The sequence below is a fragment of the Pocillopora verrucosa genome, chromosome 4, assembly GCF_036669915.1.
Source record: "Pocillopora verrucosa isolate sample1 chromosome 4, ASM3666991v2, whole genome shotgun sequence".
Classification (NCBI taxonomy): domain Eukaryota; kingdom Metazoa; phylum Cnidaria; class Anthozoa; order Scleractinia; family Pocilloporidae; genus Pocillopora; species Pocillopora verrucosa.
The window spans coordinates 11228277-11248450 of NC_089315.1; the positions used below are offsets into that span (position 1 = coordinate 11228277).

The 20174-nt window shown below is 35.7% G+C and overlaps 1 protein-coding gene across 4 annotated transcripts; it reads right to left on the reverse strand.

Moving 5' to 3' along the window:
* Nucleotides 1-2294: 2294 nt before the first annotated feature.
* Nucleotides 2295-12967, reverse strand: LOC131777420 (TNF receptor-associated factor 6). 4 transcript variants are annotated; one of them, XR_010717127.1, is made up of 9 exons: nt 12780-12967; nt 11814-11979; nt 11345-11405; nt 10601-10705; nt 9325-9489; nt 8795-8863; nt 8149-8229; nt 6622-6854; nt 5844-5976 (listed from the first exon to the last, which is right to left on the reverse strand). XR_010717127.1 is itself a non-coding variant. In XM_066164730.1 (8 exons), the coding sequence occupies exons 2-8, from the start codon at nt 11960-11962 to the stop codon at nt 5692-5694; spliced, it is 915 nt and encodes a 304-aa protein (XP_066020827.1). In that variant the 5' UTR covers nt 11963-11979; nt 12295-12413; the 3' UTR covers nt 2295-5691. The 4 variants fall into 4 exon arrangements, 3 of the variants coding, with proteins under 3 accessions (XP_066020827.1, XP_066020828.1, XP_058949699.1); XM_066164730.1 differs by lacking the exons at nt 6622-6854; nt 12780-12967 and adding an exon at nt 12295-12413 and having other exon boundaries at nt 2295-5976; XM_066164731.1 differs by lacking the exons at nt 6622-6854; nt 12780-12967 and adding an exon at nt 12321-12336 and having other exon boundaries at nt 2295-5976.
* Between the last annotated feature and the right edge of the window lie 7207 nt (nt 12968-20174).

Here is a 20174-nt window from a genome sequence, read left to right on the forward strand (position 1 = left end):
TCTAATTGCTAGCTAGTGGAAATATGAAATGATTTTGAATAACATATCTGAAATGTAGAAACAGCTACATTTACCCTGGTTAATCTTAACAATTTTCATTTTTTTCGTTGTACTTAGGTTTAGTGGAAAAAGTCTATTCCCTGATCTCAGTTCTCGCTCTGGTCAAATTCAAAAATTATTCATGATGTAGTTAGCATCACGTTCTTAAGCTAATTTCTCGGTACACTGAACGCTTACGTAAGCTCTCTGATTACTCTCATTGTTGCTTTTTAGCTGTCAAACTTGTTTCATTTCTATCGTTATCATTACTACCTATATACACAACCATTCTCCGGGTCTTTTAAATACTGCTGCTAATCTCATGATTAGAAGATACTGGTAATTTCAAATTCATATTATCAATTTTTTTTGTATTCATAACTAACACTGCAAGAAAAAAAGACATATCATGAATAGTTAATCATAGGTAATGGTAAGAGTCTGGGTGAGGTAAGAGCTGTAGTCCCAAGCCCACTGGTATAGAGGTCGGATAACGCTATCCAATGGATAAATTACTATCGTGTGAATAAGTGATAGCAAAACCTACAGCGTTAACCACCGTATAAAGAATTATCCAGTGGATAGCGTTATCCAACCCTCGAACAACCGGGGCCTGATTCAGTTCATCAGGAGAGAGTTTTGTGTTGGAAGCCTGCTAAACTATCACTCAACTTCGCTGGTTAGACCGCTTTTTGAGCCGCTGATAATGAAGTGAGCCCAAGTTTAACATCGCTGTCCGAATAGGTCGCGCCGATGTTTTCAACTAATTCCACATCAGCCATATTGAAAATCACTTCCTTTGTTTCACCAATGCAATATAGCCGCTAAACAAGGGAATTGGGAAAGTTCTGTTTGTGGCTAACTACGTTCACTCCGCCTTTCTCAGCTCAGTCCGTCACGGGAAGCAAAAGTAATGAGCGTAAATAAAATTAATCACCGCCGCGCTAGACTATGAAAACATTCTTTCCCCCTCCTTTCCAGAGTTCAAGCGAGGAGGATAGCTCATTACTTTTTAATTGCACGACTTTCTCCCATAGGAAAGAGGGAAAGCCTCTTCTGATCGATTTTTGAGAGGATTCACAGAACTCTCGACATGTGGGGTTGATTGTTTAAACAAAGTTTAATCGTTAGTTAACAAAACCGCGTTCTAAACCACCTTCGATTTAGCCAAACCTTTCATATGGATCTTTTTTTTTTGGGAACAGTGTACGCCAAGACGTCCGAAAGCTGATAGTAGATGGGCATTTTTTAATTAAATCGACCCTCCTATAGAGAATCCCTGACGCCAACTGCTTGCGAAGTAAAAGCCGCGGTTGGGGTTAGACCTCATTTAAATAACCGGCCCTTGGTGTCCACTTAAATGTACCGCACTAAATGACAGCGTCTTTGATTTGTTCCTTCCATATCTGGGAGGATTTTTGTTTGTTTCATTTATGTTTTTTTTTTCCTAAAATTGTGCAAAATCAAAGAATTTTTGGAAGGAAAATGAAAGAAAACTTATTTTTAAGTTATCATTTGTGTTTTTCGTGTTTTGTCTTACCAAATGAAAATTGTTGCTTTACACTCTTGACAAGGAACACTCAAAGAGTACTCGAAATAGCATGTAACAAATTCCTCTAACTTAACTCCATTACGAGGACCTCTCTTGATATGAACAAACGATTGCTACGCCACTAATTTTCAGTATAATACAACTAACCCACAGCGCGTTTCTTTTGTCAGTTCATGGTTGCAGATGTACTCATAATTTCAAAAGGCCCTAATTTCTATTGTAGCTCTTCAATGCAAATATCCGAACAAAAAAAAAAGGACTCGTTGATCGGAAATGTAAAGCTTAGAGTACTTTTTGAATCTTCCTTTAAATGAAGATTTGGACTTGCACCTGTTTCAATGTTTAATGTTTTACATGATTACGTAGAAACCAAGTGTATTTGTTAATGATGACCTACTAAAAATGTTCAAGAAACTGAATAATAATTGGCAAAGAGAAGCCGAAATGCTGTGTTCAAGAAAGGTGTCAACTCAGTTTTGGCCAAATTTAATTCATTTGACTACTTGTCATTAGCTTACGCTCAAATTTTGCATTTTGCAATTTTTTCCGCCTACAAATTACTCTAAAACCGAAGTAAGATTATGACCACTCAGTTTTTTTTAGAACGAGCCATTTATTGAGTACAATTTCTAAAACTATCAAGAAATCTTAAATAAAAGCATAAATTATTTTCGTTTCTAAGCATTGTTAGATTTAAAATAATTCCAGGTCACCTTCTGGAAGGAAAACGGAAAAGCTCTCTTACCACCTAGGTGGCGTAACCAAAGTGTCATTACGGACAGTGATAAATATTCGACACCAGGATATCTATAATATAATAGTGCCAATTTTAAGTCTACAAATCTACTTCATGAAATCATGCCATGACAATCCACATTTAACTTTTTCATGTACACATTGTTTAATTTCAAGATTTTTACCCTGAAGTTTTCTCGAAAAAAAAATTATAGAAATTGACCGAATTGAAATATGACTAGCTAAACATAAAGACACCTCTTGAAGACGCAAATATAAACAAGTTTTTTAAAGGTGTGAACATTGTTCGCTTTGGCTTCGAGCCCACGCTTAAAGTAGATTACATCTGAATTTTTATTTTCTATTCCTACTGAAATACTTAAAAATTCGAATTCGTCATTTTTCCTTTCCACCTAGATAGCTGGCCAGCATTCCCTCACCATAGAATCGACTGGTTTTTCCTCTCTCAATCTACTTTTCTTTTTATATCCGCTCTGTACTCGAGAGTTTTGCCCCTAATAAAGCTCAGTTTCTAATCTCCCACTCTCTCGCTTAAATTTAAATAAAATCTCTCCTTTTACAAACTCAGTAATGTTGCCTAGCAAGTTGTAGTTACATAAATCACTACTTACCTTCTAGCGTCATTTAATTTAAAATGTTTCCTTTTTCCTTCAAAGCAGTTAGGAACAGACATAACACAACGTTCTGATACGCAAGGAGAATAATTGGGGCTTTACAATGGGCAATTCTTTTATGGTCATGCACCGAAACCGCAATCCATCTTGGGATATGCAAATGTTATCTAGGCAACCAGTCGGAGCCCGAAAACTTAGGATAAAGAATAAGTGAGACCATGCGCAAATTGAAATGAACTAATATCTTTCTACAGAAAATTCCAAAAGAATCGAGAAAAAAAATCTACATCAAGTATGATTATAGGTATTACACAAATTCAAATTTTCCTGGCATGAGAAGCAACCTCTTGAGATCGGAGTCGACAACGAAAACTAGTTTTGTACGTTAGCGGCAGCTGCTGTTAAGCGAATAGAAGCCTTTTCCTGGGTAACATTACCACTCCTGTATTATTTAAATATTCTTACAGTACAGATTCGTACATTGGGTAAAATATGAAAAAAATAGCAAATAGTCATGATCTCGTTATGGTCAAAGATTCAAGTAAACCGCATTCGCTGAGAATGACATAACCCCGTATTTCTTTTTTAAAAAGATCCAAGAATTGGAACTCAGTAACCCAGAGTTCTGTTAATGTTTTAAATTTGCCAAATACTACGTTACTTAACACCAGCAGTGTCCTTTTTGGTGAATCTTTACAATTCAGGTAATCAAAGAATACAAAAAAGCAATGACAGCAGCCTCGTGGTATTCAATCTCTCAGATCCTCACTCTAAAAGTGATAATCCTAGTGTCATCAAACAACACTTAATACACAAAACTAATAACACATTTAATGCCCAGCAAAACAATAACTAATACTTTATAATCTCTCGCGATGTTATCATTTAAGGCTCAAAACGGTTTCGCAATTTTTTAAACTCAACTGATTTGCGTTCATGTTATCAGCAATACCCTATTATTGTTCGTTTTCTTGAGTAAAATAATGTAAATATGCTTAGGTATTGCAATTTGCCGATTCGGGGGTCATAGGACTTGTTTACAAAGTTTACAGGCACATAAGGTTTAAGAAGCTTGAGCTTATTTGTTGCTATAGCAACGTGCTCATCAAGTCCACTTTGTTGAAGCAACAAATAAAAAGTTGTACTAATATTAATCCGTTAAACTAAAGATACCAACAATCCAGGAAACCGATGAGCCTCTGTAATGTACTTCCAAAATATCTGGTATCGTTAAGCTGTTAAATAGTGAAATATGACTGGTCATTTCCTAATTTTAGAGATATCATCTCTTAAACATAAGTTGTCATAACTACGACTTGTTACAAGTATGAAAATCCCTCTAACCTAAATACAAACCAAAATAATACGATTCTTAATTGAGTGAGAGGCGACAGAAGATCAGCAAACTGTGTTGTTTTCACAGGCGGGAAACTAGTTCCATTTCCATTCGTTTGAGCTCTTTTGGCGGGCTTTCACGTTTGGTGGTTGGCGACGCGCGGCTCTTGAAATTCGGTTACCTCTGTAAATGAGGAAGGTTGCCCGTGACAACACCAAAATTTCAAGATCAAAACCCCGTCAGCAAACTCTTACTGCGCCTTTCTCAAGTGATAATCGTAGCATCTTTAAAAATTCTAATTTGATGATAACCATGCATCCATGTTTGTGACCGTGAATACCCTGCAGTTCACAGTTTGTATGATGAACAAAACTTTTTGCGCCTCTTATGAGCAATTTCGCATACATTTCGCAGGTTTGGCGTCGCTGAAATTCGTCCTGATCTTCTTATTCATTGAACATTTTCGTCCATCTCACAAAAACAAAAACTAACCTTAAAAGTTGTTACATCTTCCCGATTCAAAACTTTGATCAATCAGAGCAATCCCTGATCATAATTTAAGCCATATATGGGAAAAAAAAGTGGGGGAAAGGGGCTCTTTGAAAAAAATATGAAAAGCAATGCAATTAAAAGACAAAGCATATATCTTCACATTCGACGCGCTTAGTTGTGAATATGAATGAAATATAATACTGATAATAATAATAATAATAATAATAATAACTGAATAATACAATAACAATATTTTCACCCCTTGCCTAAAAAGAGCGAAGTCTAGACATTTCACTGTTATAATACGGCAAACATGAACATCTAAAGGACTATTTTAATAGCTTTACTACAAACAGTTTTATTAGATTTTCATGCGCCTGACCACATTTTTCCACTAACATAAACATACGGAAAATAAAATATGTTTAAAATAAATGTACTACAAATATCCTAACGTGACTGTACGAGATTATGTACAAATCTACCGAGAACTGGCCCTCTAAAAAGCTATAAACACTTTAAACTATTTTCTTAGCCTGTGCCAAGCATTAGTTAGGGAAGAGTGGAAAACCGAGAGAGGTTTGGGTCTGGTTCCTCAGTCGACCCAAGTCCCCTTCCCTTTTATACTCCTATGCTACTATCGCACCGTTTGCTAATTCTATCCATTTCACTCAAGTCACTCAAGCTTTACTTCATGTAACTAGATTCTCTGCATTACAATAAAAAAATATATACGTCTAAATACTAACCAAAAGTGTGGAACTAACAACCAAAATAAAAACTTAAACTACTTTTACATGTATTCAGTATGTTCCTTTACCTAATTGTACCTTAAATTAGATGTTAAGTTATGTAACCGTGTGGTCAAGAACAAGAAAACTGACAACAACTAACCCAAAGAATCACTGACCATCTTTCTTTACCCCGAGATCTTTCAATTCCTCCACATCTTTTCTCAAGTGCATAATCAGTTGGTAGTGATCACTGAGCGCCCAATCGTGTCTTAAAAGACATGTTTCAGCTGAGACAAGACTTCGTTTCAAGGCCCCAAGCTCGGCCTCAGTGTCGGCAACATCGCATGGATGTTGATTGGTGCTTGATCTTTTGTGCTGTCTCAAGAAAATCAACTGATGCGTTATAACACAGGCGTCTAGATGAGTCTTGAGCTCTACGGAATTCATCCTCTCCTGAGTTGATTAAAGGAGAAATAAACAGAGCTAGTCAAAAATATTTTCAAGTTACCCTATTTAACAAATCGAGAAGCCTTGACTGCGCTCTGTTCTGTTAGAAAGTACGCAGCAAGCGGTTAGAGCACGAAAGTAGTGTAGGGGGAAACACGAGAATCTAGCTGCTTCGTAAGTGCTTTACAACAAAACAGAGCACAGTCAAGGCTTCTCCGTTTGTTTTATAATAAAGAATCCGTTAAATTCCCCAAGCATTACTTTCAATTTTCAAAACGAACTTTATTTCCAAAGCGGACGACAGTGTCGTCAGCTCGCTATATACTCTCATAAGCACGCTACAATAAGCCAATCAGAATCCCTGTTGGAACGGTTCAAATAATCTGATAGGCTGTACAAGACTAAAGCTGTCAAAAATGTCAAAACCATCAAAGTTCACCTTCTGCGATAGTTTACAAACTTAGTTCGGCAGGTCGAATTTAATACTTTTGCCTAAAGTTTTTTTAGTCTCTAATACAGAATCTGAAAGTGAAATGTTCAGTGATCTTCAGCCGAATTGTGCTCGTAAAAACACGCATTTTTTCCACATGACAAGAGGAACACAAACTGCGGAAGGCGACTGTTTTATGAATGAACGAAAGCCGAATTCACCAGAACATGAAGATCGCTCGTGATGACAGCGCCGTAAAACTCGGCTGCAGTGACCGATGCGGCCTTCCACTCAACGCATCAGGAAGGATATCAGAGGAAGCTCTTATTTTTTCACTCGAAGGGCGGCCGATGTATTTTCTGAGGCTTGCTTCACTGCGATGACCGGAGATCGCCATGATGAGCTAGCAGCGATGGACCACAGATGGCCCAAGCTCCAGCTGTGAGATGATCATCTTGCGAAATAAGAGTCATGCAAAATTATGAGAATTTGTATGGGAATATTTACGACCGCTCTAAGGAATAAAAAATACATTCAAATTCTCAATTAAAATACCCCACCTTACTTCACAGCGCATCGCTTGCTATCTGACCGCTTACTATGTTGAAAAGAACCCATTTTGGTGAGTTATCCACTTCAAGGTTTACTACGTACATAAGAAAAGCTTTTCTTATGTACGTAGTAAACCTAGAAATGGATCTTTCAAAAAATGATAGCGCTTGTTATATCCGAACATTATTATAACATTTGTTAAGCCGAATTTTTACGGCGGTGCAAATGACAAGTTTTCCCTCAATCAGTTCTCTTGTCCAAAAGTTGACATGCCAATTTTGAACTCGGAGAACTTTTAATGAAAATTTTACCAAGAAAAAGTTTTTTTTAAGTCTAATTTATGTGAAGAAATCCTCTTGTAAAAGAGATTGTAAAGGGAAATTCCCTTTCACCAAGCTTTCCTAATGTTGTTGGCAACTTTTGTTAGCTAACTTTTTGTTTCTTCCAGATGCACAAACCAAGAAAAATGCGGCTTTTAAAAGATAAATTCTTTACGAAAGAGTAGTCTTTGAAAATAATAAAGAGTACCTTTTCACTTCGTATGTATAGCCAATCTAACTTGTAAGACCAAACCACAACAGTCAATCACAACAAAAGTTGAGAACTCAAAAAATCAAAAACCAGAGTGATTTAAAGAGCGATAACCAAGTCGTAATAAGTTTCAAATTTTAATTTGATTGGTGAAGAGGGTAACCTTAAGGCAACACTGGTCCAATCCGGTGTTACTTTCGCCATCGGAAAAAAAGGAGCGAATTGAAGAAAGAGAAAATTTCTTTGAAATTTAATCTTGCGTTGATAGTTAAAGATTTCATTTTCCAGGTTAAAGCACAGTCAAAAATTTCAAGAATTTGTATGGGAGTAAAAAAAAATTAACCCATCAATTGAAACAATTGAACATCACTACAGTAAGAGATTAGTCAAGGGAACTTTCCCTCGCTTAACTCTACAAATCAGTTGTTGAGTTTTTTTTTTTGACATCCCAAAGAATGGTTGCTACAGGAGCACTGACTATTTTTACGACATTTTACATTTAATCACTTTGAGTTCTCATTAGTTCCTTTGATATTTTATTTGCAGGTACAAGTACTCATTGGCTGTTATGGCTTTATTACTTTTTGCAATATTCAAACCCATCATGCCCCAAGATAAACTTGATTCTTGTTTAACTTACAAATTACACTAACAATTAAACTTACAGGATGGTCACATCCGTACTCTCTGTATGGACACTCCATCTGTGTACAATCTCCATCCTTTGCATCTAAATGCTTATTCAACTGTAATGAGCAAAGAGGTAATAATTAATTAAAGCTCTGAACAACAACACTTTATGATGGCGAGCTACTCCAGGGCAGCGTAACATTCATCCAATATCAAAACTTTTCCTTCTAACTCCTTTCTTAATTCTTTCAAAGATTAAATAAAATTAGGGGTTAAAGGATTAAATGTTGATGAAAAGCCATTAGTTTGTTTGTTTTCTTTGTGTATATACAGCAGTTAAGCAAGGAAACAAAGCAAGCATGCATAGGCTACCATGGAGGGGGAGGGAATTAAGGAAATATAGAAGTTTTTACTAACTGTTTCCTCCTCTACCATCCATTGCATTCACCCTGGTTTTGCTTGCACTGCAGACAATTTAAAGAGATAATAGAAAAAAGGAGTACCTAATCCCCTTTTTTTTTTTTTAAAGTTAACCATTGGTGATAGAGTACTGATAGACATGTAGTGGAATGATCTAATGTTAACAAATGAAAAGAAAAATAACAAAGAAAACAAAGGATATTTTTTTCCTGCAATGTGAATTGATTGTGTCTTACATTAATTTTTGTACATGCACCATACCTCACGGAGCTCAATGTTTTCTTTCCCACAATTTGGGCAAGTGACATGCATGTATTCACAGACATGACTCTGCAATTTTAATAAAGTTTGGGAACAAATTAATTTGGTAATGGGAATTTGGCAATTATGGCCATTCCACTGGGTTTCCAGGTCAAAGTAATTTGTCAATTTCATTAATGAATTAGGAACATGCACTTATTTAGAGACAGCTAGACATTTTTGTAGCCTAAAATAGTATGCTATGGATATCAGTTTAAGTTATATGTAAGTAATTAGATAACATATGAGTTAATTCTGATGAATAAGTTTCTTATTTTCCTCTGCTAAATTGATCAACCAAACTTTCTGAGGATCCTTTTCCTGGAAAAACTTATCTGTTCAATAATCTGCAAGCCTCACTGCTCTTTAAGCCAATAAAGGTATCAAAGAAGGATTCAAACCTGCAAGTATCTCTTAAGAATAAGCTAATACTTTTAAAGTCTTAATTACATGTACATTCAAGCTTCCAGAATGTACTGTTGGCAACTTACTGCGTTCTCAGTCCATTTGATTGCTGAATTGCATGAGTGGCACACCACATTTCTAAAGGGACATTCCTTCTCCTGGTGTTGGGCTAATGCACACAGTGGTATGTTTTGATTACAGCCAGCATTGGTGCACGTAGTTGGCTTAAAATTGCACTCTCGGTAATGATCCTTCAAACCAATGAAAATAATATGAGAATCAAAAGTACTTATCATTATTGTAGTTATGTTAAAAACATTTTACAATGTATACTTCTTACACAATGTTATGTAAATTTATCACAGATATACATGTGTATATAGTAGTTAAAAGCTAAGTCTAACTTTAACAATGTTCAGGACTCCTATGTAGGCTTAACTGTTTTTAATTAACATTGGTGACATAATATCAGGAAATGATCACCTAAAATATTGATTCAGAAACCAAGAAAAAGGAAGAGAACAATTTGTGCTTATGTACACCCCTTATGAGTAATAATTATATTACTCAACATTTTATCCATTCCAAATGTTTATATTTCACTTTTACTTCAAACCATATAAACCCAACAATAATCAATATATAACATGATCTTGCTACATGACTGCCAATTACAGCATGCTACACTGGACATTTAAGAGCCAAAATCTTTTTTTATACTTGCCATGGCTGTTAAATTGTTAAGCAGCCTGAAAAATGCTGAAACTCAGTCACCATATTAATGTATACAGAAATCAAACATATCTTAATTTTCTATAAATTATGTTAGGGAACAATCAATGCATGCCAATAGGACTTCACAATGTGCAAATTAAATGATTACCAAATATTAAGCAAAATAAGTCTTTCAGTCTATAGTTTTACAATATTAATTCCAAGGTTATAAATAAACAGAGCAACTATAGGGTTATCTATCATTTTAACTTTTATTTTGGCATTCAAATGACCATACTTCAAAATAAAAACCTTTTATCCATGGCATACCATATTTTATTGAATCAAAACACCCCTAATCAATTCAAAGAACAGAAATTGCAAATAGTGACTATACAGGTTTTCAGTTAATTTAAGGTTTATATTTTTTTAATATTGTTGGAGGTTTAAGATCTTACATCTCCAGATTTCCAAAACATCCATCTTAATTGTTTTGAAAGGGGAAATAAGGTACATCAAATTCATGTTTCAATCAGAGTTATTTGACAAACTAATAAAGAAGAAACATTTTAAACAGTCTTTTGATCAACTTTTTGAAGACATTTTATTAATTAATTTATCTAGTATTAAAGTTATCTTTGTACTCACTTCTGCATTTTTGACAGCATCCATCCATTGACACCCAGCATCTTTGTACAAACACAGAGTTACAATGTTCAGTATCTCTCTTCCAAAACTGTTGTCATCAAAGTACTGTCAATTGAAAAGAGTGAAACAAGAAAGTCATTGAAGTTTGCCAACATTTATCAACATTACCAATAGTAGATGCTCATTCAATAATTAAGGACCTGTAACTGCACAACAAGTCAATCTTTTATTCCAAACCCACAATCACTCCTGAGATCTCAATGGTAATTTTTCTCTTTACTTTCTATAATCAATAATGTAAGATAATAATCAATAATGTAATGTTAAATAAAATAATATCCATTAATTTATATCTCTCTCTTTATACTCTGATTACCATCTTTGATCTGCTTGCCATGCAGTGTATTAATATATTGAAAGGGGAAATTAATTCTTAACCAGCTCTGAAAGTGAAAAGGTTTAAAAACAATGTAGCTGCACCAACACAGCTAAATGTACAATTGTATCTTAAAATTTTTGTACAGTATTCTCATTACATAGTAAACGAGATCTGGTCACGTTTGATGAGAAAATGTGTAAATTACCCAGCATTGTATAATGTGCACATATGCTACTTGTCATTCACCCAACTTATCACTCCTGATGCAAACTTTCTAAATAAAAATTAAATAGAACATGAAAATTTACCAAAAAATAAACATATTACATTCCAACACTCCAAATTTAATAAATAGACATACTTACCGAGTTTTTCCCCAATGGTCTGTTGCAACTCTCATCTAAACACTTCACAGACCCTGAAGACCTGAAGAGTATAAACATTAAAGAATTCATTAGTTAACCAAATTTATCACATTGCATGTACTTAGATAATTAAGTGTGATCACTGTCAACAGGGAATCATGGATTCAACTGCTAGCAGGTGTTGTTTCAGCAATGCATGGAACCAATACATGCTGTTAAAGATGTATATCTAATTGCTGCAGTAACCATTTGTAGTTTCGTCATGATTCCCTCATTTATTGTAATGTATAGCGGTGAAGGCTTAATATTTAAATTGTGCACCCATGAGGTGGTCAGTGAAAACATATGACATGCATTATAATTAGGAGATGTTTAAAGCATCTTCTTCGGCAAATCACATCATAAGACCTCCCCAGATTTGTTAAGTCTATTGCAAATTAAAGAAAAATTGAAATTGCAATCTACTCACGGTTCATGAGTTAAAATCTCCAATAGGCAGGTTTTGCAATAATGGTGACCGCAACAGGTTTGTACTGCTTCTCGCAATAGCAGACCACATGACTTACAAAGGTATTTAGCAGGAATTTGTGCAAAGCCAACCAGTCTAAACCCAGGCATTCTTACTAGTTGTTAATCTAAAGAGAAAACAAAGAATCACTCGAGGTTAACTACACGAGTGTTTATAATAACACTAATGGTGGATTTCATTCTGTTAAAGTATGAAATCCACCATAAGTGTAGCAAAATTAATCACGAGTCTAATCGGGGATTCAAGTCCTTCATATAAACAGCGGAATGCTCTTCATAAGACTTCAGAGGCCATTTCAGAAGTAAAAAATGAATATGCTTCGATAGGCACTTTTTCAGCTCATGCGTAGAAAAAACAATTAACAGAACAAACCATGCGACGTTTGAAGAATCCTTAGATGTTATTGAAAATATTCACTTACAATGGTTAGAATGAAAACTAACGAACCAGTTCTCTTATTCTGATCTAGAACTTTTTAGCATTTTTTTGAAAACATTCAGCATCTTGTAAGGCAATTTCAGCTTGCATGGCCGGCGATCGTGCGTTACGCAAGATGAACAGTTTACCGAAACAACGGATTATTTTCACAGCTTGTCGGCATCTTTAAAAGCCGTCTAATGGAAGAGTAGATCATTACAGCGACAGGTTGTCGCATACTTGAAAACACTTAGCGACTATCACCTCTTTATCGGCGGGCAAACTCATTTAAAATACACGCTTCACTGCGAACTGGAAAGATCTACATTGAACACTTAACGTTCTATGCGAACACAATGCGATGCAATGTTGCATCGAATGTTGGCTTCTTTTCGACCCTATTTCGAGCATAAAATAGGAATGAACACTTGATATTTTAAAAGACGTCTAAATGGGCTTATCATGAGATAAACTTGAAAATAGACATACCTGTAAACATCCGCCTACAGAGGCCAAAACGTCTACAAATAGGTTCGTGTCTCTTGATTAATCATACTCCAAACTCGAATTAGGGGATTCCCCTTCAGGTGGGCCTGGCCAATCAAGCGAGAGAGGCCAGAAACGAGGTTGTCTTTTCACGTGTCTCTCAATGTCAAAGTTGTTTTCATTTTGTGAGACAATTTCTGTTCGAATTTCGACAGTTTTACTTTGAAGAAAGCCATTTTAAAGCAATCATGGATTGTTCTCGTCAACAAGCGGTCTAACGTTAGTACATGGCAACTTTGAGCCGGAAACTTTAAGTTTGAACCGCATGCGAAAATATTGTAGATGATCGTGAGGAAAAAATTTGAATTGCTAACTAATATGGAGGTTCGTGTTTTACCCTGAAGGTGATGAAAGCTCAGTGTAATTTTGTTTTTGTAGTAAAGGAAAAATAAAGCAACTTCCAATTTGTTAATGTTCACTTAGTGAACTGTGCTAAGCTGCCACATATTTATGAAGCTCACCAATTCAACACACGAAGGCATGTCTCTATTTTTTACGACATTTCCCACGTTCCGGCTGGATAATGTTTATGAGCCGTAAACCACAATAATAGAGCACGTCTTGCTACTTCACATCAGCAAACAGTCATGATGTCGTTAGCTAGGGTCAAAGATTTGAGTAAAGCTCATCCGATGAGACTGACCCTTCATTTCTTTAAAAATTCCTAGAATTCGAACTCAGCCAGCTATATGCAAAAGCCACATTTCAGCCAACTTTTCTACTTTCAAAAATGCCATGTTATTGAACACTAGCAGTGTCGTTTTTAGTTATAAATTACAATTCAGGCAATCAAAGTAAACAAAAAAGCAATGACAGCAGCCTCGTGGCGCTCAATCTTTTTAAAAGTGATAATCCCAGTGTTATCAAACAATATTGAATGCACAAGACCATTAACATATTTATGCCGAGCAAACCGTTGTGAGAGGTAAATTTTCAAAACCATCCAAACAGGGGCGGAGATAGGTCACACTTTCTGACTTATACTCTTCTCTCGATGTGGCGGATTGGAGATCCGCGCACCTGTGTGATCAACAGAGTACGAGGCAAAGATTTTCTGTGAACGTAACATGTAAGCATAGTTCAGTTGAAACCATCCACTCACAAATTGGTTTTGAATGCAATTTATAACTTATCACCTAACCATTTACCTCATTTATAAAATTGCTAAATAAAGATGTTGATACTTTTTGCCTCTTCTCCGAGATGCAAAACCAGTCTTAACCACCCAGTTACAATTTGAGCAACGCGTTGTTCAGGACCAACCCAATCAAAGTGAATACAAGGCAAAGAAAGTGGCTTTGTGACGTGCAGGTGACGTGTAAAGGTCCCCACTCTGACAGCGAAAATTCCAGTCTTATCAAATAATACGGAACACTTACGTCAAACGAAACTTTTAATAGCCACTTACCACCTTTATCTCTATAACATAATCGTTTACAAATCATATTACCTAAAGGTAGCTCAAAAGGGTTTTGTTATTTCCTCCTCTCTTTTTATACTAATTTTCTGATTGATCAATACAGTCGCCTTTCTTCTTTTATTGCCATAAAAATAATGCGCACATTTACTTCGATTAATTAATCCAAGCTCTGAAGCTGTAAAATATATTTTGAGAGCTTTGGGAAACGATTAACCTTAACACCATGACTGCAGGTTATCAAACTTTAATAGTAGGAATTTCAGGCACATTAAGCAAAAATCAAGGTTGTAGTGTTGCTATGGTGACATACTGTGCAAGAGAAAGGACTCAACTGCAATTGTAGAATGATCAATAATTTACACTTTACCTCCCTGAGTGACCAAGAGAGAAATTCTCCTCACATTATCAATACAATGCAAAGCATAGAAGAGATGAGGACAAAGGAAAATATCAACTCAGGAATTATGAGTTAATCCGATACCAAATTCTCCAAATTGACATCATAAGCATGGAATGAACTATCAAATGACAAATGACAGAATAAAAGTAGGCACCAATGAAATAGTAAACAGAATTAGATCGTTAAATTACGGGGATTAGTAAATTTGTAACATTAGTTTTAACTAGTATTTTGACTATGGCGGTAATATTGTAATAATAGTTTTAAATAGTTTTAATCAATATTTAAATCATGATTTTATCTGATGTACCGTGATATTAGTGTTGTTTAGTTGTTAGGTTTTAATTAGTTATTAGGTGGAATACCTGTAAACTAGCTCTTAAGCTAAGTATATATCCATTTTTAATAAAGTATATGTATGTATATATGTATATATTGTGGAGGAAAAAGACAAATAAACAACCAGTTCATCCCTACAGACCTGTTTCGTGGTTGTCCACTCATCAGGGGGCAATCATCTCATCCCCTGATGAGTGGGCAACCACGAAACAGGTCTGTAGGGATGAACTAGTAGTTTATTTGTCTTTTTCCTCCCATAATATATACATCGCTCTACTCCTATGTATTGAGCACTATCTTACGTAAGTCAAAATTTTACTCTTTATGTATATATGTATAAGAATTGTATGGCAGACAGTAAGGAGAATTACTAAAGAGATCTTGAGAGTTACCGGGTTAAAGCAAGAACAAAAGTACTAAGAATTGATTCGTCAATAAATTAGCACAAAAAGGAAAAAAATTGTTTTAAGCCAACTTTTAGAGTCACATATATGACTAATGTAAAAATTAATGACTATGTAATGACTAGACATTAAAACTAACTAAATAACTCATTCGCACTATTTGGCATGACTGCCTAACTGCCCGAATGGAAATGATAAGACTACTTCTTTACTTTAGGGGAGCTTGAGCTTAATCACCATTAGTTTCAGCATCCCTAAAAGTTTTGCAAGAGTTTTTACCACGGCTGTCCCTGGCTCACGTCTCGAGAAGCGCAAAATTGTCTATTCATTCATAAACGCGATGCATGTTGCACTCTGGACGCAGAAGAGGAGTTTGGGATGCCTGCGTTTTGACAAATTTGCGGTTTGCAATCCGTGTAAAACCTTATCCATCACTGACCTTTCTCGTTCTCTCTTTTAAAGCCTTTTTTCTAAACCTCTAGATCAAGCTTAATTCTGTTCTTCCCTAGTCAGTTTTTTTTCAATTTCTGGTGCAGAATTGCAGGGTACACAACAGCGAGGTATACTGAGGTATCCTTTTTTCGCGCAAAACACATGCTCCTTGGACGATGAACCACATATCTGTCTTGTAATCATCAACCAAAAGAGCAGTTATACAACAAAATCATAGTTGGGAATAAATAATGGTACCGGTAATAAGACTGAGTGGAGTCCAATTCAGTCTATAATCATACACGTGTTCATCCTTATCAATCCTAAAAATTACAATTTTCGAGAAAAGAACAATAGCCAAGTTATGAAAGAAAGATAAAATTTGCATTAAAAGACTGACAAGGAGGCGTAAATGGTTTGATTCTATGGTGATTAAAACCAAGGCTGTGATTGGTTGATTTAAACTACAAACTGTTCGATAACAGACTGTCTGATAACAACTTGGCAAGTGGATTAGTGAAAATAGGAGCTTATTGAATCAATCAAAAGACAATGGTGGGAATTGTAATTTTTATGATTAGACCCCTTATGTTATCTATAGACCCCTCTATAGCACCCAAGACAAAAATTTTGATATACTCCTGAGCAGAGCAGTTGTCAAGAAAGCCCGCTCGCAAGGTACATAAATCACCAGAACCACTCCCGGGTTCTTCCAGCTTTTGCTACTGGTTAAATCCTACGACAAATTTAGGCTACCTAATTAAGAAATAAATACGCAACTATTTGAACATAAACTACCAGATCCCGGTTGTTCAAAGGTTGGATAACGCTATCCACTAGATAAATCGCTATCCGGTGGATAGCGCAGCACGTTTTCTTGACAGTTATCCGTTGGATAGCGTTATCCACTCTTTGAACAACTGGGCCCAGATATTAAAAGAATAGTTGGTGTTATTTTCACATTGTACCTAATGGAATATCTTTACGGAAGAGAATCCCGTTGACGATATCAGATTTCTCGTACAAGGCAAAACAAAAAATAATGATACAGTTCAACTACTTTAACTGAACCTAAAAAAACCAAAACAATGAGTTTGTGTGTAGGCTAACTAACAAAATCAAATTCACACTAATTTACGAATATGGAAGCGATACTCGTATTTATGAACACTACTCAACTAGTAGTGAAAATAAGACCTGAAAAAAAAAATTCGGGCCCGTACGGGATTTGAACGTATGACCTCTGCGATACCGGTGCAGAGCTCTACCAACTAAGCTAAGGAGCCAACTGGAAGCTGGTCATTATGTTGTTCTCGAAAATAACATGTATATGTAACTACTAGAAAAAGAGATAAAAGAAAGAAAAAAACATTCATGATTGCTTTTAAGACTGATCCTATGTGACCAGATGGGAAACTAACAGAAAGTGCCAAACGTAAAAATAACATTTTTCCCGGATATGAAATACTCTAAGAAACACATCACGTACTGTGCGAGATTACACTTGCGCCTTTTCGAATAAGGCAACGGACCATTAAACTTTTGATAATGGTAGGAATGGGTGGGGGAAGAAAAAAAACTGAATAAACTTTTAAAATAACCTTTTAAATCTGAAATGCGGCATCAAATGTATATATATTACTTGAAAATCGTCAAAGAAGACTCCGAGCCCTTAGATAGAAAAAAAGAAAGAACAACAAAGAGGAAATAAAATAACTTCGTGCCAATCCATCCACCAAAAATCAAATGGTCCTTAACTAAACTGAGCAAAACACATCGTCCGTCGGAAGCGATAACGGATACTGACGAAAACCAGCCGTATGACTGACAACCAGCTATCGGCTGAATTTTTAGGAGAACATTCTTATCTCGAGTAAAAAACCCTCGAGTAAAAAACCCTTAGCAACAACACCTGAGTTGTTAGAAATGACTTTAAAAAGATGCTTATTATTCATATAAACATTTAGTACGAAATTATAGCAATACCGGAGTGTCACAACAAAATAATTAAATAGCGTTTTAGCGCTAAAACATACGCACGTTAAAAAATAAAAAACTTTTAAAAATTACTTCTTTAGAGATATATATGCGAAATTAAAGCATTACCTGAGTGTCACCGCAAAATAATTATATAGTTTTCTAGCGCTAAAACATACGAACATTAAAAAATAAAAAATAAAAACTTTTAAAATTGTTTCTTAAAAGGCAAAGCAAACCGAAATGACAAAAAAATGATAATCTGAAATCCTGTAACAAACTGAGATAGCTATTATGTGACTCTTTTTACATGAAGACTCTCAGGTTATCGACCAAGTGGCTTACACAAAGGGTGCTTAACTTGGTTCTGCTAAAATAAAGTGACCACGAACGTTGTTTATCCCCTGGATCGGATATTAGTCCGACGCAGGTTAATTCCCAGCAATTGATAAATTTTTCCTTACAATGCGCTGGCACCCACAGATATTCCTGGGTGGGGATGCTACTCTGAGAGAGGAACTCCTACAAAGTTCTAAAAATAGTTCCAATTTCACGTTTCCCTCATGAAAAGTGCGAGCCACTTTGTTCAAATGGAATGAAATTATTAAGTCTTTAAAAGAAAAAGCGCCATCCTTTCAGGTCTATCATTATAAAGGTTAATGTCATTTCAAATGTCTTTATATGATAAACAACTAACCTGTGGCTGAGGAGCCATCGTTTGTTGGAACATTCCGTAGCAAACTGCATGGACTTTCAACCACTTCGACCAATGGAAATGTGACACAACAAATGGAAATAACATCACACTACATTAAATTAACCTTCTCGCCGTATGGCAAATGGAACAATTCTCCATATTATTCAAACAGTCTTTTCCATCCAGATACTTAACCATAATTATATAACATTCAAGTTGCATCATGCTTATTTCAAACTCTGCGTGCGAAATCAAGTTCGACCAGGGTGAAAGAATAAACTTACCTCAAGGCCCAATTGAACTGAAGTGCGTAAAAAAGTCACTTTTCAACGAGAAAAATAAATATGGAATCATTAATAAAAGATTCGCGTTAAACTAAAATACACATAGCAAATTTATATGCTCATAACAGTCGATTTTAGCATAGTGTGTGGAACCAATTTTGCAACTCCTATCAAAATACATATCACGTGTTTGATAGAACATGTAAACATGGTTGAAAGTGAAGAAAACCTTCTTGGAAGGTATACGAGAATAAATGCCTTTTTGTACAGTACGAGCAGTCCCTCCTTTTCGGCGAAGTCCGTCGAAAAAAAAATCATCTAAGAAAATAGTACTTGTAGTTAGTGCGCTGCAACTCACTCCCACAGTTCCACGCGGTGAACCACAATTTTCAATATTCGCTTTTTTTTTTTGCTGATTCTTTTCGACTCCACGACGGACTTTGCCGAAAAGGAGAGACCGCTCGTAGTCTGGCTACTTCAGAAGGCAAGCACATGAAATTTATCCCTTAGTGAAAGCAATGACATAGGAAGGAGAAAAATCGCGCAACATGTAAAACTGAAAAAAGCGGGTCCAAACACTGAACTACAATCGACTACTGAATCCAATATATAAGTCTCACAAAAACTGAATTAGGAATGGACAACGACGACAAACTGAGCTAAAAAACGTATTCGCAGGCTAACACGGGAGACCATAGCAGAGTTGATATGTCTGATAACTAACCCTAGATGATATCACTGCTTTAACTTTTTATAAAAACTGCTCACTATTTTAGATACTATATTCTTCTGCAATGGATTAAGCTTTGTCACAGTTGTCCACTTATGGGGTAAAGTCTAACGTAGACTGGATGGCGGGTGGAAGAACCATAAGAACTATTACAATCTCACACCAACCACCATAAGATTAAAATAATCTAACACAGAATGGCTACTACTACTAAACTATACATTATAGACTGTACAATACATGACCTCGTGTCAGCAAAAACCAGCGATGGAACGATCAACACAATAATGCCTGAAACTTAAACAAGTTCATAAGAGGAACAAAAATTTAAAAATACCTTTTGAATGAGTTAATATCGAAAATAGTTATGTCAAAGTTAACTCGATCAACTGAAACAAACTTAAATGAAGTTTCATTGTCAACTCAAAAAAGACCATCGCTACCATCGTGACATACCTTTGTACGAGCCAGCGCATGTTTGATTGATTTACTGTCGTTTTGCCTATGATTCGATAGGAAGTCGATCAAGTTCTGCCGATAGAACCACTAATGGTTTTGTAAAACGCTAGCGAAACGACCAGTGAGACGTTAGCAAAACGACCTGGGACGTTGGTGGAACGACGTAAGACGTTAGTGAACTGGTCGTTAGCGAAAC